The sequence below is a fragment of the Pseudoliparis swirei genome, chromosome 8 (genome assembly GCF_029220125.1).
Source record: "Pseudoliparis swirei isolate HS2019 ecotype Mariana Trench chromosome 8, NWPU_hadal_v1, whole genome shotgun sequence".
NCBI lineage: Eukaryota > Metazoa > Chordata > Actinopteri > Perciformes > Liparidae > Pseudoliparis > Pseudoliparis swirei.
The window spans coordinates 22,417,701-22,445,693 of record NC_079395.1 but is presented as its reverse complement, the minus strand read 5'-3'; the positions used below and the strand labels follow the sequence as shown (position 1 = coordinate 22,445,693).

General features: G+C 44.5%; 1 protein-coding gene across 2 annotated transcripts; it reads left to right on the top strand.

The window, feature by feature from the left end:
* Positions 1 to 93: 93 nt before the first annotated feature.
* On the top strand, positions 94 to 27,919 carry gad3 (glutamate decarboxylase 3). Of its 2 annotated transcripts, none has more exons than XM_056420526.1 (16): positions 94 to 164; positions 3,256 to 3,360; positions 5,591 to 5,697; positions 12,074 to 12,209; positions 13,410 to 13,500; positions 13,765 to 13,877; positions 14,126 to 14,241; positions 17,378 to 17,457; positions 17,804 to 17,858; positions 18,002 to 18,118; positions 22,803 to 22,867; positions 23,097 to 23,163; positions 23,793 to 23,942; positions 26,329 to 26,436; positions 26,950 to 27,039; positions 27,122 to 27,919. In XM_056420526.1, the coding sequence occupies exons 1-16, from the start codon at positions 143 to 145 to the stop codon at positions 27,299 to 27,301; spliced, it is 1,602 nt and encodes a 533-aa protein (XP_056276501.1). In that variant the 5' UTR covers positions 94 to 142; the 3' UTR covers positions 27,302 to 27,919. The 2 variants fall into 2 exon arrangements, with proteins under 2 accessions (XP_056276501.1, XP_056276500.1); XM_056420525.1 differs by having other exon boundaries at positions 23,097 to 23,175.
* The last annotated feature ends 74 nt before the right edge of the window (positions 27,920 to 27,993 follow it).

Genomic DNA, 27,993 nt, shown 5'->3' with positions numbered 1-27,993 from the left:
CGCATTCAGGGAGGTGTCCCTGACAGGCCACGCCTCTCTTTCCCTGCTGCTCTCGAACTCATCACAGACATCGTCTCATTTGACTCTCGGAGCCGAGTGGGACTGACCTCCTCTGAACCACCTGCAACCTCCTGCCGTCAACATGGAGGTCTCACAGCTGTCAGGTGAGAGCAGCGTGATGACACTGAAGGGGAAGGAACTGGACATGTGTGAAGTATGACGAGAGCAGGGACTTACAGGCTGTTGGGCAACATGTGACAGTTAAAGAACAGGAAGCAGCGCCGGACGGCGCTCTTTATAAACTGTTGCTCTTTTATCTACTACTAATAATATGCTAAATGTTCAAGAGATGAATGGAGCGATAGATGAAGAGGTAGCTAAATGGACAGATAGATTGATAAAGGTGTAGCTACATGGATGGTTGAATGGATAAAGATAGATTCATGGATGGATGGATGAAAGGATGAATAGAAAGCTACATGGATGGATAGATGATAGATGGATAGAAAGCGACATGGATGGATAGATGATAGATGGATAGATACATGGCTGGATAGATGATAGATGAAAAGAAAGCTACATGGATGGATAGATGAATAGATAGCTACATGGATGGATAGATGATAGATGAATAGAAAGCTTGTTGGATGGATAGATGATAGATGGATAGATACATGGCTGGATAGATGATAGATGAATAGAAAGCTACATGGCTGGATAGATGATAGATGAATAGAAAGCTTGTTGGATGGATAGATGATAGATGGATAGATACATGGATGGATAGATGATAGATGGATAGATACATGGATGGATAGATGATAGATGGATAGAAAGCTACATGGATGGATAGATGATAGATGGATAGATACATGGCTGGATAGGTGATAGATGAATAGAAAGCTACATGGATGGATAGATGATAGATGAAAAGAAAGCTACATGGATGGATAGATGATAGATGAATAGAAAGCTACATGGCTGGATAGATGATAGATGAATAGAAAGCTTGTTGGATGGATAGATGAGAGATGGATAGATACATGGCTGGATAGATGATAGATGAATAGAAAGCTACATGGATGGATAGATGATAGATGGATAGAAAGCGACATGGATGGATAGATGATAGATGGATAGATACATGGCTGGATAGATGATAGATGAAAAGAAAGCTACATGGATGGATAGATGAATAGATAGCTACATGGATGGATGATAGATGAATAGAAAGCTTGTTGGATGGATAGATGATAGATGGATAGATACATGGCTGGATAGATGATAGATGAATAGAAAGCTACATGGCTGGATAGATGATAGATGAATAGAAAGCTTGTTGGATGGATAGATGATTGATGGATAGATACATGACTGGATAGATGATAGATGAATAGAACGCTTGTTGGATGGATAGATGAATAGATAGCTACATGGATGGATTGATGGATAAAGATAGATTAATTGATGGATGGATGAATAGATAGCTCCATCGATAGATGATAGATGGATAGCTACATGGATGGATGGATGATAGATGAATAGAAAGCTACATGGCTGGATAGATGATAGATGAATATAACGCTTGTTTTGATGGATGGATGATAGATGAATAGAAAGCTCCATGGATAGATGGATGGATAAAGATAGATTCATGGATGGATGAAAGGATGAATACAGTAAAGCGTGCTGGCTCGCATTATGCAAAATGCGAACATCCTGGAATTTGTTGGCATACTGCATTTTACACACTTTGTATGAGAACATATCAAATATGTTCCTTTCATACAGGATAGTACGTAGTCTGGGGATTGGAATGGAATCATTATTTTAGTTTGGTTTGGATTGACAATGTTGAACACGTGTTTCAAGCTGATTCAATTCAATTCAGTTTATTTGTATAGCCCAATTTCACAAATTACAAATTTGTCTCGGAGTGCTTTACAATCTGTACACATAGACATCCCTGCCCCAAAACCTCACATCGGACCAGGAAAAACTCCCAAATAACCCTTCAGGGGGGAAAAAAGGGAAGAAACCTGCAGGAGAGCAACAAAAGGGACCCGATTCTGGAACGACTTACCAACGGAACTAAAAACACAAACTGAACTGAAAACATTTAATAGCAAGGTAAAACTCTGGCTAAAAGTATACCAGGGATGTCAACACTGAAACACACGCGCCAGCCTGCACACACGCACACGCACACACTCAATTTAATGGGTTTTTATTGTATTGTACGGGTTTTATTGTATTGTATTAACTGTGTTTAGTTTAGAGGATCTACTACCTGTGTTGCTCTTGTATATATCTTATTATTTTATGATGTGTATGGTTAGGTGTATGAACACTCAGTCTATGCATGGATGTTTTGTCAGGTCTTCTCTATGTATGGAGAGCTGTCTGCACACATACACCACTTTCAGATTAGTTTTAGATCTAGACATGTTTCTTGTTTCTGTTTTGTTTTGTTAGAAAGGCCTGACCAGGGACTGGGGTTGCAAATTAGCCAATTGGCTAGAAACCTTCTGTATCACATGTACACTTTTGTAATAATGTGCGCTGCTTTGTCCCTGACAAATAAAATGTATTAAAAAAATTAAAAAAAAGAGCAGCCTGATAATAAGGAGTTGCAGTAATCCAGTCTCGAAGTAACGAACGCGTGAACCAATTTTTCTGCATCTTTTTGAGACAAGATGTGCCTGATTTTTGAAATATTACGTAGATGAAAGAATGCAGTCCTTGAGATTTGCTTTACGTGGGAGTTAAAGGACAAGTCCCGATCAAAGATAACGCCAAGATTCTTTACAGTGGTGTTGGATGCCAGGGCAATGCCGTCTACAGAATCCACATCACCAGATAATTGATCTCTGAGGTGCTCAGGGCCGATTAAAATTACTTCGGTTTTGTCTGAGTTTAACATCAAGAAGTTGCAGGTCATCCATGTTTTTATGTCTTTAAGACATGCTTGAATTTTACCGAGTTGGTTGCTCTCCTCTGGTTTTATCGATAAATATAGTTGAGTATCATCTGCATAACAATGAAAGTCCTGATGACAACCGGAGCCTGAGAGGATCGGTCAGGGTGGTCAGGGACGTAATGGGCGCAAAGATTTGAATACCACAGTTTAATTTGGATAACACATTCAAATGCGACAGGATCTGCAAGAAGAAATAAACATAAACAGATCAGATATGAACGTTACCACAGATTTCACCTGCTCGTCGGCTGACTTGTCCGTTTTGTGCTTTTCAGGCAGAATTATTGGTGGGACGGCGGGGAGGAGCAAAGAGCCCGACCCGGCAGCAGTGAAGGACAGAGGGAAGACACCTGCTGACTTCAGCCGCGTCTACAGCAAAGGTGAGCGCCTGTGTGGCTGAGCGCAGACAGCCAGACAATGGAGGCTGTCTGCGGTCTGGCTGGAGAGGAAGGCCGCAGTGAAGGATCCTTCACTGCCAGACTGTGGACAACGTTTGTTTCCAACACATGGGTGTAAATATGATCTGAGAGATGTTTGTAAGTTTACTGGACAAAAGGCTAAAAAAGGGATGAAAAGAAGACGTATTTCTATTGTAGGAGTTCAATTATGGAACAACATTAAAATGGATATAAGAATGGTCAATTCATTGGTTTTCAAAAGGATTATTTATAAAACAATTTTTTAGGGTTATAAGTGTGATTGAAACAGATGTATATGGAAGATGTATGTATATATATATATATGTATACATATATATATTCATACAGTATATATATTATTATTTTTCTTTATTTTATATTAATTTTCAGATTTATTTGATTATAATAATTTAGAATAGGAATATATAAGCATTTTTTGCTTCTACCTATACCTTTTCAGTCTTTCTGTTTTTGTATATTATATAGAATAAGATTGTATTGTATTGCAATAATTGACTGAAGAAATAAAAATACACAACACAACAACAATCATATAAATACATCTGAATATAGTCCAGCAATGGAGCAAATTCAACCATTGTAAATGAAAAAAAATGCAACAGACTGTATTTGGGCTCAGAGGTCTTCTATGAAGCGTCTTGAATAACATAATAAAAGTCCTAAAAAAAGAATGTTGCGGAAATTGGTTAAAATATGCAAAAATCCAAGATGGCCGCCATAAATATATAATGTCTCATATCTCCACGATCGGAAGAGACATTTGAATTATTTAAAATGCTATTACACGGTTTTTGGACACGAGGAAACATTTTGAAAAGGTTACGACTGGATCGGACGCAAAAATCATGGAAAGAAATCCAATATGGCCAAAAATCCATTTGTTATCATATTTGAACTGACATCCAACATTTCATGACATTAAATTGTATAATCAAGGGAGGCAAGTATGTTCAAGTGTATTCACTATTATTATTATGAATAGTTGATCAACCTGAAGTTTCCTTCATGAAGTTGAAGATAAAAACGATTCTCTACACGATTTTAAAAGCCATTCTTTGTGATCCAGCTGACATGTTACGATTTGACAGATACATTTATTAACAATTGTTTCCTCATTATGTTGATATATAAAATCCAATCTGGGTGTATTACATTGCTGAGGTATTGGAAATTAATATGATATGATTTTTATAGTGAATTTATTTAAAATCCCAATGGTAAATGGTAAAAGGCTGCTTATCTTAGTTTATTTAATTATGTGAAAGTAAAAAAGTCCTTTCAGGCCAGCTTTGTTCAGCTTCTGATGGCGAAATAGACCTTTTACATCAAACGTCATCAACAATATGCACATGTTGGTTTCACCGCTTGTTGCTCGTGTGTTGTCGGAATCATTATCCCGGTGACCCGGTTCTTCACGTGGCCGTGTTCACTGGTGACGTTGAGCCGCGGTTGTTCAGATAGTCACTTAAATAAATGGTTGGCGGTGATATAAAAAGCCATATAAATAGAAGTAGAATAGAAAGATAAGAAAGTGCTGATTGTTGTGAATCGGTATGGTGAACACATGTCAGTGGAGCCGTGATGTGAGGACGCATCGCCACACACGGATGGCTGGCTAGTTAGCTACGTAGCTAACTAGCTACTGTGTTGGACCCGGCATTGGACCCTGTGTCGGACCCTGTGTCGGACCCTGTGTCGGACCCAGTCTTGGACCCAGTGTTGGACCCAGTGTTGGAGCCTGTGTCGGACCCAGTCTTGGACCCAGTGTTGGACCCAGTGTTGGAGCCTGTGTTGGACCCAGTCTTGGACCCAGTCTTGGACCCAGTGTTGGACCCAGTGTTGGACCCTGTTTGGATCCAGTGTTGGACCCAGTTAAGCTACAATGATATTTACTTGAACTCTTACGCTGTGACAAGAGTGGATAAAGTTGTTGAATTTAACTCATTCTCTCTGGCTCTCCACGCTTCTTACATTATTGCTCCACTGCTCTTTTTATTTTTATGCACATGCTCGTGTCTGTACAGCCATTCTAGCACACAGGTCTGGTAGATATATTGGTTTAGTTTGCATTTGGCCATGCTAGCTGGTTAATTCTCTTCCATAGCTGGAACATATTGCATGTTGTTGTATGTGTAACAACAATGTGGCATCTGTCTATCAATGTGTCCAGATCTGCTCCCAGCTCCCGGGGGAGAGGAGTTGACCAGAGAGTTTCTGCAAGAGCTGGTGGACATTCTGTTGGGTTACATCAGCAAGTCAAGCCGGCGGAGCTCCAAGGTACTCCACTGTTAGTGAACAACAAAGTTGTGTTTGAGTCCTGTAGGGTATCTCAGCACTCAGTGACATCCAAACTCTTCCAGTCCATCCAATAATACTTGAATAGATAATAAAGTATATAGGTGAAGGGAGATTTCCTTACGAGACAAAGGACTTCCAGACCTGATGCACAACTGTATTGCGTCACATCAGGGAGATTGTAAGGAGTACACGTTTTTATTAACTCTGTACCAAACGAGAACAGATTTTGATTATAAAATCCTGTGCATCTTCACAGTCACAGAATGTTCCTAGAAGCCCATCTGGGACAGATTAGAAAGTATTAAAACTACATCAAAAATTAGGCGGAGTTCATATACCACGGGGGCGGAGCCGGCCTACAGGTCCAATGTGAGGAGCTGTAGTGTTTAGCACTCGTTGGTTTCTTTTTTCAAGAAATTGTCACCCGGCACTTCAAAATGAAGACTTTCAAGTCTGCCTGGTTGCAAATATGCCCCACAATGCATCACACTGCTTCCATTGCCAAAAGGCTTTGGGCATGTTGGCAGTAGGCTATCACTGTTTCCCACACTGGGGGAACTTGACATCACGAGCTCGAGTCTATCCCCACATAGCGGTGTCTCTAGAGACATGTACCTTTCTATCCTGCCACTGACCATTGATTAATAAATCATGATCATGACAGCAGCAAACAAGCATTCATGCAATGAAGAAGCAATAGAAACATCGATACTCAGTTGATAACAAGCAATAACTATTATTTATGTAAAGATATAAAAAAATGAAGTCACTCCATGTCCATCTCTTCCACCACTGTTAGCACTGTTAGCACTGTTAGCGCTGTTAGCGATGCCAGTGCCATGTTTAGGGCCTCTCGGAAGCGATCAGAATGCTCCTAATCTTGTATACTAACTTTAATCAAGAATAATATACATTTAATAATAAATAATAATAATAATAATAAATAATGCATTTCATTTTTATCGCACTCTTCCTTCAAAGAATCTCAGAGTGCCACACATATAGTGAAAACAAATAAAACCGATTAAACATAGTTAAAGCAACCCATAAAAATAAAAAATAAATAAGAATGTAATAGCTGACAATAAATTAACTCAAGGTAAAAAATGCCTTCCTGAATAAAAAGGTTTTTAGGCCAGTCTTAAAAGAGTTCAGTGTCTGAGTTGCCCTCAGGTGGTCAGGGAGATTGTTCCACAAGCGTGGCGCTGCCGAGCAAAAGGCCCGGTCGCCCATGGTGCGGAGCTTGGTGTCGGGGACCCGAAGGAGCGAGCGGCCTGTGGATCTGAGGGTGTGGGTGGAGGTTAGGGGAGTGATACGTTATTGAAGGTAGGGGGGTGCATGTCCGTTGATGCACTTATATGTGAGTACTAGGACCTTGTAGTTAATCTGGAATGAAACAGGCAGCCAGTGCAGCGATTGGAGGATGGGTGATATGTGGTCATATTTCCGGACTCCCCTCAGGACCCTGGCAGCGCTGTGTGGGATATATTGTAGTTTGGTGATGTTCTTGTCAGTGATCCCAGTGTAGAGAGAGTTGCAGTAGTCCAGTCTTGAGGAGATAAAGGCGTGGACGAGCTTCTCTGCGTCTGACAGGGTTAAAATGGGGTGGAGTTTGGAGATGTTTTTTAGTTGATAAAAGGAGGTTTTGAACAGGAATTTTATATGGTCAGTAAAGGTCAGGTGGGGGTCAAACCGAACTCCCAGATTGGTGATTGTGGAGGAGAGGGGTATGACCTGACTGTCAAAGGTGAGGTGAGTTATGGATGATGTCTGAACCTGGTGTGGAGTGCCAACAAGGAGGGCTTCAGTTTTGTTGCTGTTTAGCTGGAGAAAGTTGTTGCTCATCCAGCCTTTATCTCCCCAAGACAGGCGGTGACACATGACATGGCTGCAGAGGGGTTTGGGGCAGTGACCGTGTTTACATGCATTCGAATAATTGGCTTAGTCGGACTGAAATCGAATTATCCGTTTCATGTAAACACCTTTGTTCGCCTATGTGCGGTCCGACTACGATCCGATTAACACCCCTGGATAACTCGTTCCGATCCGGTTGATAATTCGACTATCGCGGCATGTAACGGTGAATTGGATTAGGAACTGGACTTTGCGTCTTTGCCAGTGTTGGGAGTAACGGGAGTTACAAAGTAACGCGTTACTGTAATTCCACTATTTTTAGCGGTAACGAGCATGTAACGAAGTATTTTTTTTAATCAACTAACGCAGTTACAATTCCTGAAATTTAAATGAGTTTGTTACTCGCGTTACTCTCTTTTGTGAAAAATGAACACTTGCAGACAAGAAGACAAGATAGGCTACTTTAGCTGCTTCTGATCTGACATCGCAGGACCTTGGTGGCGCAATGATGTGTAACGTCTCGGACGTTATGGACTGATGACACGGAGACGGGACGACGTTATTATTCCTCACTTTATTGGGCATCCACCAACACAGACAGCGTGCTCCTCTCAGCTCAGCAGCTCGAACGTCAATAACAACGGTTCCCGTCAACCAACCGTAACTCCCGTTTTCCGGCCGGTTAACCCCACCTCCCCTCTACTCTGCCAATCACAGGCACGCCCCCTCGACCAGCACGCACGGTGCCACACTGTGATTGACAGCCACTTCACAGGGTCGCTACAATATACACCAATCGAATCAATCAATGAGCATTACACCACATCACGGCCGACAGTGCGGATAGCACGAGCTTTCTCTCCTGGAAGTATGGACATTACTTTTCGCTCGTCGAAATTAAGGACAAAAATGTAGTGGTGAGTTGTAAATTATGTGCAGGTGCAAAGACCCTATCCACATCTAAGAGACAGTTATTTTGTATAAAGTTAAGTATTAAAATGGACTTTTGTACTACTGCTTGATTTGAAGGCCTGTTGCCCTGTTGATTGCAATAAATAGGTCTACAAAATATGTTTATTGTGTTTGACTGTTCAGTACTGTTCATTACATTAAAAAAGCAGACATAAAAGTAACTTAAAAGTTACTTTCCCTAGTAACTAATTACTTTTGATATACAGTAACTAGTAAAGTAATTAAATTACTTTTAAAAGAAGAAACTAGTAACTGTAACTAATTACTAATTGTCAGTAACTTGCCCAACACTGGTCTTTGCGCATGCTTGAGATCCCGCCGCCCTCCTCCCCCCTCCCTCCCTCCCATGTCGTGACCCGGAAGTCGAAAGAGACGATAATGTCACTATTAACATCATGCAAGAATAATAGAGGGATGTAGCTTCGCCTTGCTCTCTGTTCGCCATCTTTCTCGAAATGTTGATGTTGTTGTTGTTGGTTGTTGTTGGTAGTGGTGAAGAGGTCAAGCGGAAGTGGCTGTATCACCACGAGTTGTAATGAAAACAGCGCCACCTATCGTATCGGATATGACATGCTTTCAAAGGCCAATGATTCGAATTACTCACTGCCATGTATATTGGGATAACAGCTGATCCCCCAAAAGATAGCATAGTCCGACTAAAGCAAGATTAGAATTATACCATCATGTAAACGCACTGAGTGTTGATGTAAAGCTGTGTGTCGTCAGCATAACAATGGAAGGACATCCTTTGTCTGCTGATGACACGGCCAAGGGGGAGCATGTAGATAATGAAGAGGATTGGTCCGAGCACCGACCCTTGTGGAACACCACAGGAGACTGGGAGCCGTCTGGACCTGCGTCTTCCCAGTGAAACATATTCAGTTCTGCCAGAAAGGTTGGACTGGAACCACTGGAGTGCAGAGTCTGATAGTCCAATGGTGGTGTGGAGGCGCTCTAGGAGGATGGTGTGATCCACTGTATCAAATGCAGCAGTCAGATCCAGGAGGATGAGGATGAGGGTGATCCTGCATCGGCTGACATCAGCAGGTCATTTGTCACCTTTAGTAAAGCGGTTTCAGTGCTGTGGGCTGAACCAATTTTTCAAATAAGTTGTTGTTTTTGAGATGGTCTTGAAGTTGAGAAGCAACTACCTTCTCCAACACCTTGGACAGGAAGGCAAGGTTGGAGATAGGCCTGTAGTTGGCTAGAACCTCCGGGTCCAGGGTGGGCTTCTTCAGAATGGGACGGATGACAGCAACCTTGAGAGCAGGTGGGACACAGCCAGAGCCAAGGGAAAGGTTAACAACTTTGGTGATGAAAGGACTGAGAGTGGGGATATGTGACTTGAGCAGAGCAGTGGGAATGGGGTCCAGGGTCCAGGTACAGGATTTCATATTTCTGAGGATTTTCTCGTCATGGCTCTCCTGAACCTCAGCAAGATCTAGAGGAGACAGCACACTCGCAGATAAGGTGTTGGTGTCAGAGGGAAGCAGAGATGGAGAGCTGGCCATCGTAGAGCGGATGTTGTTGACCTTTGTTCTGAAGAAGTCAATGAAGCTGTTGCATCGCTCCTCTGTAGCCTCAGTTGAAGAGGATGGTTGTGGCTTCAGGAGATGATTTATTGTAGAAAAAAGCTGTTTAGAGTTTCCAGGGTTTTTATTGATTATGCTGGAATAGAACCGTGAGCGAGCATCCTTAAGGGAGTCGGAGCCCTTTGATGCTCACGGAAGGCCAGTTTATGGACAGTGAGCCCAGAGTGTCTGTAGCGTCGTTCTATGGCACGCCCAGCTGTTTGTATTTTCCGCAGCTCATGAGTGAACCAGGGAGCGGAGCGTGAGAAGTTGACCTCACGTGACTTGACAGGGGCATGGAGATCAAAAACACTGCTCACGGATGTATTATAGTGCTCCACTAATTCATCCATTGATGCAGAGGCTGGGCAGGTGATGAGCTGGAGATCCATGGTCATAGTGGCTGGGTCAATGTTCTTCCAGTTCCGAAAAGACATTTGACGCTTAGGACTAATGGTAGGTAGCATAAAAGTCAAGGCCACTGAGACCACGTTGTGGTCGGACACACCGAGATCATAAACCTGTAGGTTACTGATGGAAGCAGAGTCAGTGATAACCAGATCCAGAGTGTGCCCCTTGGTGTGCGTAGGAACCTCAACATGCTGCTGCAGGCCAAGACCCTCAAGCACACCCAGGAAATCTGCTGCAAACTGACAGGAGGGGTTGTCGACATGGATATTTAAATCACCAACCATGACAATATTAGTTGACATAGTGCAGAGTGAGGTGAGGAGATCACTGATCTCAGGTAGACAAGATGGGTTTGGTTTTGGAGGACGGTCTATGAGAAGCACTGTCATGGAGTAAGGAGATTTGCATTTGAAGGCAATGCATTCCATAGAAGAAAGATCAGGCATTGGCAGAGGGGACCGTTTTAGTTCAGCCCGGTGCATGACGGCGAGTCCACCACCACGACCAGAGCTGCGGGCTTTCTCCATGTAGCTATAGCCAGGGGGACATGCTTCATTAAGCACAGAGTAGTCCCCTGGTTTATGCCAGGTCTCTGTTAGGCACATGAAGTCAAGCCCTTTGTCCAGAATGTGGTCGTATATGAGGAGGGATTTTTTCGTGAGGGATTGAGTGTTTAGCAGCTCCATGATGGCAGGAGACAGAGCAGGGGGTGGAAGTCTCTGCAAGCTCCGTAGTAAACTGCGATCCACTCTGTTTTCCATTGTGCGTAGTATTGGGTAGTCTCGCGATGTTTCCGACGATGACTCCCAGGTTGGTTTTGCTTCCTGATTCCACGTTGAGACCGCGGCGCGAACCTCTTTGGATGTAGCGAGGTCTGTTCTTCAGAACCCCACACTCTTGACAGCGGGCTATAAACCCCTTGTCGGATGGAACCATTAAGCTGCGAAAACGCCGTAGCTGCGGGGCGGTGTCGGAAATCATTGCCAGCACCGATGTCAAAAACGGAGCACAAAACAAATCGCACCATTTGGCAACGACCACACGCCATCCAACCCCAGCTCCAGCCGGGGCAACGCCACCCCTCCCAGATGCCAACAGTTCAAAAAGCACACCAATAATCATCACAAAAAAAAGGACTCCAGTAGAGCAGGTAGACTCTCAGTTTCACTGATCAATCAAAAGTCCGCCGTATTCCTAGTGTCTTCCAACACGAGAGGCGGTTGAATATAAAAGCTATAAAAAGTCACATAAATCATACAAGCGATAACAAAGTGTCAAGAGGAGCGGCAGCCAGCGTGCCCTCGTGATCCGACACACCTTTTCAACACGACTGTCTGGACATTTGTAAATGAGTTAGTCCCTCTAAACCCACACCTTCTTCTGATACCAGCTGGTGGCGCTGTGGCGTGCTCTTGTGTTGTGGAACATTTTGGATCCAGTCTCAGAGGAGCTGTAAACATTCTTCAGAGACGTTCCATTGGTTGTATATTGTATGTCTGTGTACATTATTAAATATGAGACACAGGAAATGACAACATGTGATTTAGGTGTTGGACTTCCACCATCCTCACCAGCTAAAGGAGGGGCTGGAGTGCTTCTCTCTGGAGCTGCCGGACCAACCAGAGACTCTCGAGCAGATACTAGTGGACTGTAGAGACACACTGAAGTATGGAGTCCGTACAGGTGTGTGTGTGTGTGTGTGTGTGTTCATTATGATTGACAGTTTTGCAAATATTGCCCCAGCCTGATACATTAAATGCATTTTAATTGCATTCCATTTAAATGTATATGGAGATAAGACATGCCCATAGGATGTATCTATTCTTGGTGCTTTACATGTAAGGACAACGTATGGGACATACTAATATATATATATATATATATATATGCCAGGTAGAACAGGAACATTTCACCAGACAGCTTGTTCCGGAGTTTAAGAACTCAGCGACTGAGTTGCACCTTCACCACAGCTGAAAGGTATACTGGGTAGAGCTAGAAGATGACTGTGGGGTTTTTCTCTAAAGATAAAGCCCCGCTAGTTCAATTATCAGACCAACACTCCAATGTGCACAGATGACAGACTCGAGCTCTTAGTTTTACTTGCTGCAAGGAGAGAGTTGAGCTGTGCCTCTGCACGTCTCCAAAACACTCTGGCTCAATTCTCCCCAGACAGTCCCTTTATTGAAGCAAGTGGTTACAGATAACAGGATGAGGAAACGTTTTTTCTAGTTCCTTATCAGTCTGAGTTTTATGACCCTGAGTCCTGTGTGGTGTGTGTGTGGGGAGACACGAAACAAACCTTGTTCCTGTGTCTACACATTAACCGGATGTGACACATTAACCGGATGTGACACACTAACCAGACATTAACCCTGGAACCTTTTGCTCTCAGGGTGACCGGTATAGAATAAGTAACACCGCAACGTATGATTGACATATTAATCTTCTTCAAGTAATTACAGCCCTAAAGGGGTAAACTATAATTCATAGGGCGTACATTCTTTAATACAAATTGAAAACACATGCTCTAAACTCTAACAATGACCTGGGCCTGATGACCTCAGAGGTCTATTCACGTTATGAGCTGTGAGTCCAAAATGCACTGAGGAGCCAAACCAGTGTGTGTTTTGGACGATCGGCCAGTAGAAATTCTGCATGTTGAAGGCACATTGTCACCTGGACATGACAACCAACAACTATGACCAAATTATACACCCGGATGCAAACTACACCACATTACATCTACACAATGATTTAAAACGTTTTAAACAGCACTACTAACACCAGACAGTAATATCTTTGGCAGTTTCATTTCATCTCTTTCATGTAAAGTCTCAAACAACAACTGGTTGAAGGTATTCAGGTTCTGCCTCTGTCTTCCAGGCCATCCCCGTTTCTTTAACCAGCTGTCCTCAGGTCTGGATGTGGTTGGAGTTGCAGGCGAGTGGTTAACCTCTACAGCCAACACTAATATGTAAGATCTCTTCATCGCTGGAATTGTTTTAGGATTCTTTACTTGCTCTCGACTAGATTCCACTAGAATAACACCACGCTGGTTACAGAAAATGAGAAAACAAAGTTGTCACTCATCTGTGCTAAACCCAAAGTAAATCAAAATATAATCTTACTGTATTAAATACAATTTCATATCGCTGCTATTCCGAAATCTAAACATGATAATAATGTGAACTATTTTTCTTGACGATATAATACAATAATAAAAACAATCCTCTTCCAGGTTTACATATGAAGTGTCCCCTGTTTTTGTCCTCATGGAGGAGTTTCTGCTGAGGAAGATGCAAAGCATTCTGGGATGGTCTGATGATGAGGGAGACGGAATCTTCTGTCCAGGTAATACATGCGAGGAAGGTACGACAGCGATGGATGATGTTCACGAGACATCGAACGTCTAAAGATACAAACAACAGACAATGTGTGGAATTCAACATTTTAACTATTATGCATAAACCATTGGTCTCAGTATGTGAACGGAGGAAGTTACAAATAACAAAATTGCAACTTCCCAAATTGTCCAGTATCAAGATACAATTCAGAGGGTACACAGTACAAGTCCATTAACTATGTACCATGTCATGAAGGTGGCACAATATCCAACCTGTACAGCATCCTGGTGGCCAGATATCACTTCTACCCAGAGGTGAAGACCAGGGGGATGGGAGTCCTGCCTCAGCTGGCCCTCTTCACTTCAGAACAAGTAATCACACCTCACACACGACTACTTACCTTCTGCAGGATTTAAGGAACAACTGCGAGAAATTGTGCCAATCACGTGAATGGGTTTGAGCGTGAAGAGAGCAAAAACAAAAACACTCATCTTATGACTCGCTGTAGAAGCCATAATATGATTTGTGTTTACCTGTCTGTTTGTTACCTTCGCATTGAAAATGCCGGAAGGTTATGTTTTGATCGCCGTGTATTTATTTATTTATTTATTTGTATGCGTGTTATTCGCAAAACTCAAAAAGTATTGAACCGAATCGCATGAAATTTGGTGGGATGATTGATTATTATCCGGGGACCAGTTGATTAGATTTTGGGATCGATCGGGTCAAAGATCAAGGTCAAAGGTCATGAACAGGTCAAATCTTCTTGAATCACATGGAATTTGGTGGGATGATTGGTTATTATCCGGGGACCATTTGATTAGATTTTGGGATCAATCGGGTCAAAGGTCAAGGTCAAGGTCATAGAAAGGTCAACATCTTTTTTTTACCATAGCACGATACATTTTTGTCCAATTGGCATGCAACTAATGCCAACATGTTCATAATTCAATGCCCAATCTTGTGATATGCGAAGGTATGCGCTCTACCGAGTGCCCGTTCTAGTTTGGTCATGTTTTGATGACGCAATGTCAGTGGGCGTAACCTTATAAATAGACGGCACCTGAGTGCCGGCAGGTGTGTTTTTGTTTGAGAGAGCGGAAGGGAAATTATTTTTAACTGCAGGCAGAACCGCACAAGCGCAGGCAGAACCTATTAAGATATCGCCCTTGGAAAGGCATTTTGAGATAAGACTGTTTATTTTCTGTTAAAGAGTTTTCCTTTATTTTCTGTGATACAATAAAATGGTTGAAAGTGACATTACGAAAACTGCGCGTTAATTCACCGACCGCCTCTACACTCGCCATACCTAAACGTAGAACAATGATTACAAGTTTGAAAGATTAACAAAACTATTATTATTTGGCCAAATGTGCATTTCAATAGCTAGCACTGTCTTCATTTAATCATTGTTCAAGTTTCAGGAACATTTTGGGACTGTTTCAGAGTTTACATTGGTGTGTATTACACAGAATGTTCAGAGCTAGAGTGAAGGGTTAACCGTCAGAGTGAGAGGGAGCAACAGGAACTTACTTACAATTTCCACATCTGAAATATTGTGCTCGTCGTAGACAAATATCGATGTAATCCAGCAGACTCGAAAGCGACATGAAGTCACAACCGCTCCATTGGACTGCATGTTGAATGTATTTGATATCATAGCACAATAACAACTATTATGCATTTTTAACCACGTGAGGGTTTTCCTCAAAAAACCACATTGGATGCCTTTAAGCATCAGACATCTAACCAAAAAGACATGAAAAAACAACAAAGAAAAGTGATAATAACAATAACATTCAGTATTTTCTAGAGCTGATAATAGAACTAGCGAACGATTGAGCCATCTCTCTTCCTTCTTATCTCTTTTAACAGTTGCACATGTGCGATACCGATCCTACAAGGAGAGCACTGCCACCAATTAATATTAGGACTACTCACTGGGTCTGCCCACGTACTATCACAAGGAATAACACTCGCGAGGGAGCGAGGGAAAGTTTCACGAATTACAAGTGTTAGTGCAAGAAGTGACGCGTCGTGGCTCGCTGGTTGGAATGCTCAGTTCAGTAGATTTATACATGAAGATGGTTTTTATCTAAAGGAACAAAAGACCTCAGTCACAGCAACCTTTGTTCACAGACACTCGGATGTTGTTAGGAAGGCTGGGAGCCGCGGGGGCACGACTCAAAGGCAGGCAGTCAGGTGAAAAAACAATGCGCTCATGTGATTGGTTGAAAATGAGGGCGACATCTGATTGGCTACAGGTAGGTCTATGTTGAAAAAAAAAAACCACCTTTGCGAATCGAGCTGCGACAGAGGAGTCTCAAAAACCCACAAACAAATGCAATGTGATCCACAAACAAATGCAATGTGATCCACAAACAAATGCAATGTGATCCACAAACAAATGCAGTGTGATCCACAAACAAATGCAATGTGATCCACAAACAAATGCAATGTGATCCACAAACAAATGCAATGTGAGACGCAAACAAATGCAGTGTGATCTGCAAACAAATGCAATGTGAGACGCAAACAAATGCAATGTGAGACGCAAACAAATGCAATGTGATCCACAAACAAAAGCAATGTGAGACGCAAACAAATGCAATGTGATCCACAAACAAATGCAATGTGATCCACAAACAAATGCAATGTGAGACGCAAACAAATGCAATGTGATCCACAAACAAATGCAATGTGATCCACAAACAAATGCAGTGTGATCCACAAACAAATGCAATGTGATCCACAAACAAATGCAGTGTGATCCACAAACAAATGCAATGTGAGACACAAACAAATGCAATGTGATCCACAAAGAAATGCAAAGCGATCCACAAACAAATGCAATGTGAGACACAAACAAATACACATAAAAATATGTGTGATTTTTCTTTTACATTTTTTATAAATAGTAATTATTTACGTGTGTATTGGAATGCATTTGTAAATCGTTCCGCGTGCATTTATTTGTGAATCGAATATATTTGTGAATTGTTCTGTGTGCATTTGTGAATCTGTGTGTGTGCATTTGAAATGATTGAGGCTGATCTGACCCCATAAATCAGAGAGGCAGCCAAAGAGTCGCGGCTGGACAGAAACAGGCCAACGCACGGGAAGGCACACAGGGGTTAACCTCTGGTGAGCTCATGGACCTTGAGAGACAAGGAGTAGACACAGAGTAAATACACCGGGAACGAGACACAGGTGGAAAACATGAGGGCTGGGCTTGCAATCACACAGGAGGACGACACACAGGGGGGGAGGAGTCTGGAACGAGAGGCGAGGAGAGTGACGGGAAACACAACGAGAAACAGAACTGTGACCACAGAAAGTACCCAGGAGGCCTGGGCGTTACAGAGCTCACATGTGCACCTGGGGAACTTTTATTTATTTTTTTAGAACAAAACAATGCGGCCACAGCTGAATGAAACGCCTACCCGTCTGCAGTGTCTTTGAAGTGAGACAAATGAAGATGAATGGCTGTATTTTCACTCATTTCAGAGCCACTACTCGGTAAAGAAATCTGCCGCGGTGCTGGGGATGGGCAGCGACAATGTGTTCATGGTGAAATGTGATGAAAGGTGGGTGAGTTCAAAGTACACAAAGAGGCTTTTTTAGTCTTCAATGTGATGCACGACAATGGACATGTTTGCTCACCTGCTGCATCTTAGTCTGTGTTTGTGTCTTTGGGTACATTTGTCCATGCAGTGGGCTTTAAACATGGCGTGGCTTATACTACATGTTTACGCCACAATCAAGATGTAGTATGGGGTTACATTTCAGATTTAATCAAATTAAAAAATATATTTGTTGTGCATAGAGTGTGATGATTGTAATGCATGTAGAAGGCGTGTTGGTGTCAAGGGTTTGTCTATGTGTTATATACACGGAGCATGAACAATGGCTCTTTACTGTTGCTCCTTTTAGTGGGAAAATGATTCCAGCTGAACTCGAGTCTTCCATCGTCACCGCTAAAGAAAAGGTAAGAACGAAACACGACGAATGTCAGGACAAATATAAATGAACCTCATCCTTACATTATATTGAGATGTGTTGTACATGATACAGTCGCAGATGACAGCGTACAACTTGCTGTTGGATGAGACCTCGGTTCTCTCTCTCCAGGGTTCGGTTCCGTTCTACGTGAACGCGACGGCGGGCACCACGGTGTACGGAGCCTTCGATCCTCTCAATGCCATCGCTGACATCTGCCAAAGACACACACTGTGGATGCACGTGGATGTAAGGCACCCCATCTCTCTCTCTCTCTCACACACACACGCACAGTGTGAAGGCGTGACGAGTTGGACGGGGATGAGGCGGACGAGTGGGGTAACCAGAAGACGTAGTACGGCTGACTGGCGCCATTCTTGTCACTAGCGAGCTCTGTCTTTTACTGGGCGTGTAGACAGGAAGTGACCCAACTGGGAGCAGGAGATGTACTCACCTTCTCAGGGGTTCAGGGGTATGAAGGGGTTCAAGGGTATGAATGGGTTCAGGGGTATGAAGGGGTTCAAGGGTATGAAGGGGTTCAGGGGTATGAAGGGGTTCAAGGGGTATGAAGGGGTTCAGGGGTATGAAGGGGTTCAAGGGGTATGAAGGGGTTCAGAGGTATGAAGGGGTTCAGAGGTATGAAGGGGTTCAGGGGTATGAAGGGGTTCAGGGGTATGAAGGGGTTCAGAGGTATGAAGGGGTTCAGAGGTATGAAGGGGTTCAGGGGTATGAAGGGGTTCAAGGGTATGAAGGGGTTCAGGGGTATGAAGGGGTTCAGGGGTATGAAGGGGTTCATGGGTATGAAGGGGTTCAAGGGTATGAAGGGGTTCAGGGGTATGAAGGGGTTCAGGGGTATGAAGGGGTTCATGGGTATGAAGGGGTTCAAGGGTATGAAGGGGTTCAGGGGTATGAAGGGGTTCATAGGTATGAAGGGGTTCAGGGGTATGAAGGGGTTCAGGGGTATGAAGGGGTTCAAGGGGCATGAAGGGGTTCAGGGGTATGAAGGGGTTCAAGGGGTATGAAGGGGTTCAGGGGTATGAAGGGGTTCAAGGGTATGAAGGGGTTCAGGGGTATGAAGGGGTTCAGGGGTATGAAGGGGTTCATGGGTATGAAGGGGTTCAAGGGGTATGAAGGGGTTCAGGGGTATGAAGGGGTTCATGGGTATAAAGGGGTTCAAGGGGTATGAATGGGTTCATGGGTATGAAGGGGTTCAAGGGGTATGAAGGGGTTCAGGGCTATGAAGGGGTTCATGGGTATGAAGGGGTTCAAGGGTATGAAGGGGTTCAGGGGTATGAAGGGGTTCAAGGGTATGAAGGGGTTCAGGGGTATGAAGGGGTTCAGGGGTATGAAGGGGTTCAGGGGTATGAAGGGGTTCAAGGGTATGAAGGGGTTCAAGGGTATGAAGGGTTCAGGGTATGAAGGGGTTCAAGGGTATGAAGGGGTTCAAGGGTATGAAGGGGTTCAAGGGTATGAAGGGGTTCAAGGGTATGAAGGGGTTCAGGGTATGAGGGGGTGCAAGGGTATGAGGGGGTCCAGGGGTATGAAGGGGTGCAAGGGTATGAAGGGGTATGAAGGGGTTCAAGGGGTATGAAGGGGTTCAAGGGTATGAAGGGTTCAGGGTATGAAGGGGTTCAGGGTATGAAGGGGTTCAGGGTATGAAGGGGTTCAGGGTATGAAGGGGTTCAGGGTATGAAGGGGTTCAGGGTATGAAGGGGTTCAGGGTATGAAGGGGTTCAGGGTATGAAGGGGTTCAGGGTATGAAGGGGTTCAAGGGTATGAAGGGGTTCAGGGGTATGAAGGGGTTCAAGGGTATGAAGGGGTTCAGGGGTTCAGGGGTATGAAGGGGTTCAAGGGTATGAAGGGGTTCAGGGGTATGAAGGGGTTCAGGGGTATGAAGGGGTTCATGGGTATGAAGGGGTTCAGGGGTATGAAGGGGTTCAAGGGTATGAAGGGGTTCAAGGGTATGAAGGGTTCAGGGTATGAAGGGGTTCAGGGGTATGAAGGGGTTCATGGGTATGAAGGGGTTCAAGGGTATGAAGGGGTTCAGGGGTATGAAGGGGTTCAAGGGTATGAAGGGGTTCAGGGGTATGAAGGGGTTCAGGGGTATGAAGGGGTTCAGGGGTATGAAGGGGTTCAAGGGTATGAAGGGGTATGAAGGGGTTCAGGGGTATGAAGGGGTTCAGAGGTATGAAGGGGTTCAAGGGGTATGAAGGGGTTCAAGGGTATGAAGGGGTTCAAGGGTATGAAGGGGTTCAGGGGTATGAAGGGGTTCAAGGGGTATGAAGGGGTTCAGGGGTATGAAGGGGTTCAGGGGTATGAAGGGGTTCAAGGGTATGAAGGGGTTCAGGGGTATGAAGGGGTTCAGGGGTATGAAGGGGTTCAGGGGTATGAAGGGGTTCAAGGGGTATGAAGGGGTTCAGGGGTATGAAGGGGTTCAGGGGTATGAAGGGGTTCAAGGGTATGAAGGGTTCAGGGTATGAAGGGGTTCAGGGGTATGAAGGGGTTCAGGGGTATGAAGGGGTTCATGGGTATGAAGGGGTTCAAGGGGTATGAAGGGGTTCAGGAGTATGAAGGGGTTTATGGGTATGAAGGGGTTCAAGGGGTATGAAGGGGTTCAGGGGTATGAAGGGGTTCATGGGTATAAAGGGGTTCAAGGGGTATGAATGGGTTCATGGGTATGAAGGGGTTCAAGGGGTATGAAGGGGTTCAAGGGGTATGAAGGGGTTCAGGGGTATGAAGGGGTTCATGGGTATGAAGGGGTTCATGGGTATGAAGGGGTTTATGGGTATGAAGGGGTTCAGGAGTATGAAGGGGTTCATGGGTAAGAAGGGGTTCATGGGTATGAAGGGGTTCATGGCTATGAAGGGGTTCAGGAGTATGAAGGGGTTTATGGGTATGAAGGGGTTCATGGCTATGAAGGGGTTCAGGAGTATGAAGGGGTTCATGGCTATGAAGGGGTTCAGGAGTATGAAGGGGTTCATGGGTATGAAGGGGTTTATGGGTATGAAGGGGTTCAGGAGTATGAAGGGGTTTATGGGTATGAAGGGGTTCATGGGTATGAAGGGGTTCATGGCTATGAAGGGGTTCAGGAGTATGAAGGGGTTCAGGAGTATGAAGGGGTTTATGGGTATGAAGGGGTTCATGGCTATGAAGGGGTTCAGGAGTATGAAGGGGTTCATGGCTATGAAGGGGTTCAGGAGTATGAAGGGGTTTATGGGTATGAAGGGGTTCAGGGGTATGAAGGGGTTCATGGGTATGAAGGGGTTCATGGGTATGAAGGGGTTCAGGAGTATTGATTGATTGATTGATTGATATATTTATTTGTCGTTTGCCAGAGTACAGGTACAAAAGCATCGAAATTACAAGAAAGGGTGGATGAAAGATTACAGCATAACATGAGGGAAGAAGGCGAGAAAAAACACCAACCCCCCGACTATGCCCCGAGAGGGGTACAGTGTGGGAGCAGGAAAAAAACACCTTAGCACATAAGCACATACATTTTAGACATGACTTGCAACGAGTAGGAAGGGGAGGGGAGGTAATCCAACAACTGGGTGATCTAAGCCCATCCATTGGGGGCAGAAGGTAACCAGCACCGACAAGCAGCCAGCCGGTCCGGCGCCATCACAGCAGCGCCAGCCACAGCCCCGTCCGGTCACACTGGGGGTAAAAAGCAGGCGAAGGCGTGGGATGGGGGGAGGGGGGTAGTGAATGCAAATCAGTATTATTGAAAGTTCGTGTGCGTGTTCTGGTATGTCGTCCTCCCCCAGGCCACAACAGACATAGTTCTCAGTCCGCAAGATGGTCGTTGCCATGGAGATAGCCTTGAAAGGTCCTGGGAGAAAACAACCACAGGTGTCTGTGGATAGGGGGAAGGGAATGAGAGGTTCTCACTTCGGTGATCTGCGGGGGGGTTGTTGTTCCAGTAACGGCCTTGGCCAAGCCCCGTTCTGGTTGAGGGAGCCGAACGCAGATAAGATTGGGATTGTTTGGTCTTCCAGCAGCTACATCCAATTTGCGCACCTACTATTCCACCACTTCCTCCCATTTTCAAATCGATCCAATTTCGTCGGGCAGCCTTAGGGGCTTTTAACGGCTGTCACCGTTTCCTTAATTTTCCGATAAACCAGGGCAACGCCAAATCCAAACAGCAGAAATCCTGTAATCATAGTTCCGAATAGGTAGATGTCATCTACGTCCTCCACGGAAAGGGCTGCTAGGCACACGACACGTCCATCGTGTAACCAGCTGCAACGCCCCGGCAGGACGGGCAGGTTCCCCCGAACCCAAGCTTCTCGTCGAGAAGACGGTGTCAATTTCGTTGAGAGACCAGTTGATCAGATGATCAGTTGATCGGTCCATGGTTTTTAGTTCGAAGAGCGATGAGGAGAGAGTCTCTCAAGTATAAAACAAGACAAGACATGACGAGAGAAGCCAAGCAGGGAAGGGAAGGTCATGGGGAGGAGAGGGAGAGAAAATGCGACCGCCTTCGAAGAGAGCCAAAGAGAGGGGTTCATGGGTAAGAAGGGGTTCATGGGTTTGAAGGGGTTCAGGGGTATGAAGGGGTTCATGGGTATGAAGGGGTTTATGGGTATGAAGGGGTTCATGGGTATGAAGGGGTTCAGGGGTATGAAGGGGTTCATGGGTATGAAGGGGTTTATGGGTATGAAGGGGTTCATGGGTATGAAGAGGTTAATGGGTATGAAAGCGATGTTATTAAGATTAAAGAAGGTAGTTTTTGTGACGTGCTTGACGAGGCGTTCAAAGGAGAGGGAATGGATCAAAAATGACACCAAGGCTACAGGTGTGTGTGTGTGTGTGTGGAAGTAGGAACAGAGGAACACATGCCTGCATGTTCTTATGCAGCCAGAAGGCTTAATCAATCATGATGTTTTATAAGTACCCTATCTCAGATCTCACTCCATCCCTCCAGGCAGCGTGGGGGGGAGGGCTGCTGCTGTCAGACCGGCACAAGATGAAGCTACGAGGCATCGAACGGTAACTCCACCCAACCCCGTCGCCACGCATGTCCTCTCTGTGTGACCACCACCCTAAAACTCACACTGGGAAGTCAGCTTGAATAATAATACATGAAAATATAAAGCTATTTCCAAATGTGTGTCCGTGAATCAGATTAGTAAATGTGTATTCAGGATCCGTGTGAGTGTCCAAAGGCCCGTCAGCCAGTCAGTGTGGAATTGTTCAATTTTAAATCCTTGTTTTCCAGATCCTGCTCCGTCACATGGAATCCTCACAAGATGATGGGCGTCCCTCTGCAGTGCTCTGCCATACTGGTGAAGAAGAGAGTGAGACATTATCCTGAGTGAACACTACCTTTGAAGGCTATTCACTGAATGTCTTCATGGCTGAAGGCTTCAGAGACGACAATTCCCGTCTCAATAACTATGAGGTGGATTGAGACAACCCGACTTCACAGACAACCCGTTCAGGCTGTGATCAGTGGCCCGATGCTCCGAACCCGCTCCTTTATTACCATTTGAAATTGGACGTGTCAATTTCCGCTCGTTACATGCTGACGCTGTCATTTCAGGATAGCAAGTTTGAGGAAAAGGTTGTGGTTTGGGGTAAAATACGAACTAATTTAATTCAGTTTATTTGTATCGCCCATTTTCACAAATTACAAATTTGCCTCGGAGTGCTTTACAATCTGTACACATAGACATCCCTGCCCCAAAACCTCACATCGGATCAGGAAAAACTCCCAAACAACCCTTCACGGGGAAACAAAGTGAAGAACCCTTCAGGAGAGCAACAGAGGAGGATCCCTCTCCAGGATGGACAGGTGTAATAGATAGATCTGATGATGCGACCCGATTTCTAAATTGCATTTTTAAACTCCTGTCGTCCAAAGCCGTCCATGTCTGATCTCCAGCTGTGTGTCTAATGCCTCCCTCCTCCCCAGGGCCTCCTGCGGGAATGTAATGACTTCGGGGCCGAGTACCTTTTCCAGACGGACAAAAACTACGACGTGAGCTACGACACCGGAGATAAGAGCATCCAGTGTGGCCGGCACGTCGATGTCTTTAAACTCTGGCTCATGTGGAAGGCAAAGGTATTCACGCAGAGTGTCAGCGTAACCCCGGTGTGATACGCTCATTGTCCTCTTCACCTCGCTTGCTGTGCTACAGACGGCATTTGATCTTCTGTTGATGTGGTTCTCTTTCCGTTCTTCAGTAAATGCTCTAATGTTCTGTCATCTGCTTTCACACAATCTCATTGACAAGCCGAGCTGGTGGCTCAGGTCTTAATGGTCTAGATGACGAGCTGCAGATCTCCACCCTGGTTCAGTAGTATGAAATATGGAAAAGGGCTGAAGCAAGTTGAATACAAGGTTATCAGAAGGGTAAAGGTTCAGGTGATGTTACGGTTGGTTTCAACACACAAATTAATCAGCTCTTCTCATTTTCTGTGTATATTTTCACCATCATAGTCCAGATAGGCGTCTCCTGGAAGGTGTAGAAGGTTGATCCGCTACTGTTGAGTAGAGTAGAGAGCAGCAGAGTTTACTCAGTTTCCATGTTTTAGACCACAGGTGTCAAACACAAGGCCCGCGGGCCGAATGCAGCACACCACTTCATTTTATGCGGCCCCTGACGGCTTGAAAGACATAGGATCACCTTTATATCCTGTGCTTTTATTTTGAAGGTTTCAAATTAAATGGATTTGTGTTATAATATTAGAGAAATGTTCTTGTGTACAATATTTCTACTCTTGAATAAACAATAATCAAATGCAAAGAGAGTTATCTAACAGTAAGTTGATACAGCGCTTCAGTTACACCGGCCCTTTAAGAGGCGGCCATGATGGTGATGTGGCCCAGAGTGAAGATGAGTTTGACGCCCCTGTTTTAGATGGACCAGCCAATCCACACACAGCTAACTGCATTGCCAATGCCCAGCCGCTGCTCCACAACCTTTTTTCTTGGGTATTTACCTCCATTTAAAAAGACGATTTAATGGAATGACAGGATTGTTTCACAAGTAGACAGTTTCCAAGCTAAATTTAACAACAGTCGGTGGGTTCCAAGATTGCATTCAGACCAATGCTCTTTGCTCTCCACATGGGCTGTTAACCTGCATTCCACCCAAAACCGGTTTGAACTGGACTTGTTAAAACTCCTCAGGATCCAAATGGATCCAATGTCGTCCCGTTGCCGTCAGATTCTACATGTGGATGCAGAATCTGTTTATAGAGATTATCCCATCAGTAAACACTGTAAACATAAGTCTATGGGCTCAATTGTGAGTTTTAAATCATAATATTCATTTATATGATGGTCCATTTAGAGTCAGACAGGCCATAAAGCAGGGGATGCTTTAGGGCGGGGCTAACTTGTGATTGACAGGTCGCTACCACAGCGTTGTGTGGGAGTTCTTTCACAGTATGTTTCAAGTTCATGAAAGATAATTCTAAAAAATGTTGTTGCTGAATCTTTTTCAGCGTTGGGTTGTACTTAGCTCCACCTTCTTGTGTCACTTTTGGTTCCAAAAAACCAAGATGGCGACGACCAAAATGCCGAACACAAGGCTTCAAAGCAGCAGTCCACATCCACATGGCGACGTCCATCGGTTATACACAGTCTGTGATTGGTACTCAACTGCACCTGAACAACAGAAATGAATCACATGGAGGTTTCCCTCTCCACAGGCAGGATCAAAACATACATATTATTTGTGACGTTGTATACGTTAGCATCCCGTTAGCATCCTGAAGGACTGCCGTTACAGCAGATACAATAAAATATACAAAGACATTTTAAAGGTGTAGTCTACGGCTGCTTAAAGGGACACACATTAATGTTCCCCTGCAGATAATCTACATAAGGAGAAACACAAGTGAACAGGCATAACATGTCATCACAAGTTTACACCACATGCTAATGTTGATCAGATGAGAGGAAATGACATATTAGGGGTGGAGGAAACAGGCTGTGTGACATGTATTCTTACATTATTGGGTGCTGGTTGGTTTTTACACTTTCTTTATTTTTCACTGATGAGTATTAACCCAACCCCTTTGTTAGACTTTGAAATACGATTTCAGCATGACTGTTTAACTTCCTGGGCTGCACGGTGGCGTAGTGGCTAGCACTGTCGCCTCACAGCAAGAGGGCCGTGGGTTCAATTCCCGGTGGGGGCGGTCCTTCTGTGTGGAGGCAGCATGTTCTCCCCGTGGCAGCGTGGGTTCCCTCCGGGTTCTCTGGCTTCCTCCCAAAGTCCAAAGATATGCAGTCAGGTTAATTGATGTCTAAAATGTCCCATAGGTGTGAATGTGAGAGTGAATGGTTGTCTGTCTCTATGTGAGCCCTGAGATGGACTGGCGACCTGTCCAGGTGACCCTGTCTTCGCCCTATGTCAGCTGGGATCGGCCCCGCGACCCTAAAGAGGATGGTTTGGATAATGACTGTTTAACTTCCTGTGACTCTGTCCCGCTCTCAGGGCTCAGAGGGCTTCGGATCTCAGGTGAACAAATGCTTGGAGAACGCCGAGTACCTTTACGATCAACTGCAGAGGAGGACGGACTTCGAGCTGGTCTTGAAAAATAAAGTAAGAATGCTGGTCACGGGGAATTTACCTTTTTGATCCCCCACTGTGCGACAAGTTCAAATGTTCTTTTTGTCATCTTAAAAGTCATCGTATTTAAAATTCTAGTTCAAACCATTCGTTCCATCTTCTAAAACCACTTTCCCCTCGGGAGTCACTGGAGGGTTGAATGCTGCGTATTTTCGTCCCTCCATAGTTTATAGTTGACTGTTTTTTGTTGCATTAACTTATGACTAAACATATAAATGACATGTAGTAAGTAGTGCTGCCCCTATTTGTAGCTCGGCATTACACGTTGCACCTTTAAAACAACAGTTCTACAGATGTCTAGAAACTGATTTAGTCTTGTTGTAAACTGCTGTAGATGTCTCACACCCCTAAAACACGACTACTGACCATGTACAGAATATTACAAGGCACTATCGTATTTGGTTAGGGTTTTTAAGTTTAGTGTCCGTATCTATTTAAATCCACAATCAATTCTTTGAGGACATTTGTCCTCCGCCTCTCACACAGCCGGAGCACAGCAACGTGTGTTTCTGGTACATCCCTCCAAGCCTGAGAGGCCGGCCCCCCGGACCCGACCGAGACGCACGGCTCCATCAGGTTCGTACCATCAGTGGTTCCTCTGGAGGCCCTTCAGTACATTGGAGAAGAAAAGATGTTCTAACTCTTCGTTTCTCTGCAGGTGGCTCCTCGGATCAAAGGCAGGATGATGGAGAAGGGCTCCGTCATGATTGGCTATCAGCCTTTGGGAGACAAAGTCAATTTCTTCAGATGCGTGTTCTCAAATCCCGCAACACAGCAAGAGGACATTGACTTCCTGTTGGACGAGATAACCCGGCTGGGCGAGGACATAGGACATTAAGATGATTCCTTGGTCGTCATTTTGAAGTAAATGTGTGACGACTGTTGGACTGTCCCATTCGTCTCCACTGTATCCAGCCTGCAGGGTGCACAGACTTCTGACCATGACTTCAATCCATGCTCTAGCCTCTGCGTAACATTCCTACTTTGGATCACTTTGCAGCTTTGTTGTCCTACAAGATATAAAGTATAGAGCTTATCCCTCATCCCGTAGACTAATTTGTCTGCATCGCTTTGAGACAAGATGTGCCTGGTGTTTTAAAATGTTACAGAGGTGAACAAATGCAGTCCTTGAGGTTTGTTTTACGTGGGACTTAAAGGACAAGCCAGGGCAATGCCGTCTACAGACACCACATCACCAGATCATTGATCTCTGAGGTGCTCAGAGTAACATAACTTCAGTTTTGTCTGAGTTTAACATCAAGAAGTTGCAGGTCATCCATGTTTTTATGTCTTTAAGACATGCTTGAAGTCTAGTGAGCTGGTTGGACTCCTCTGGTTTGATCCATAGATATAGTTGAGTATCATCTGCATAATAATGAAAGTTTATGGAGTGTTTCCTGATAATATTGCCCAAAGGAAGCATGTATAAGGTAAATAAAGTGGTCCAATCACAGAACCTTGTGGAACTCCGTGACTAACGTTGGTGGTTATCGAGGCGTCATCGTTTACAAATACAAACTGAGATCGATC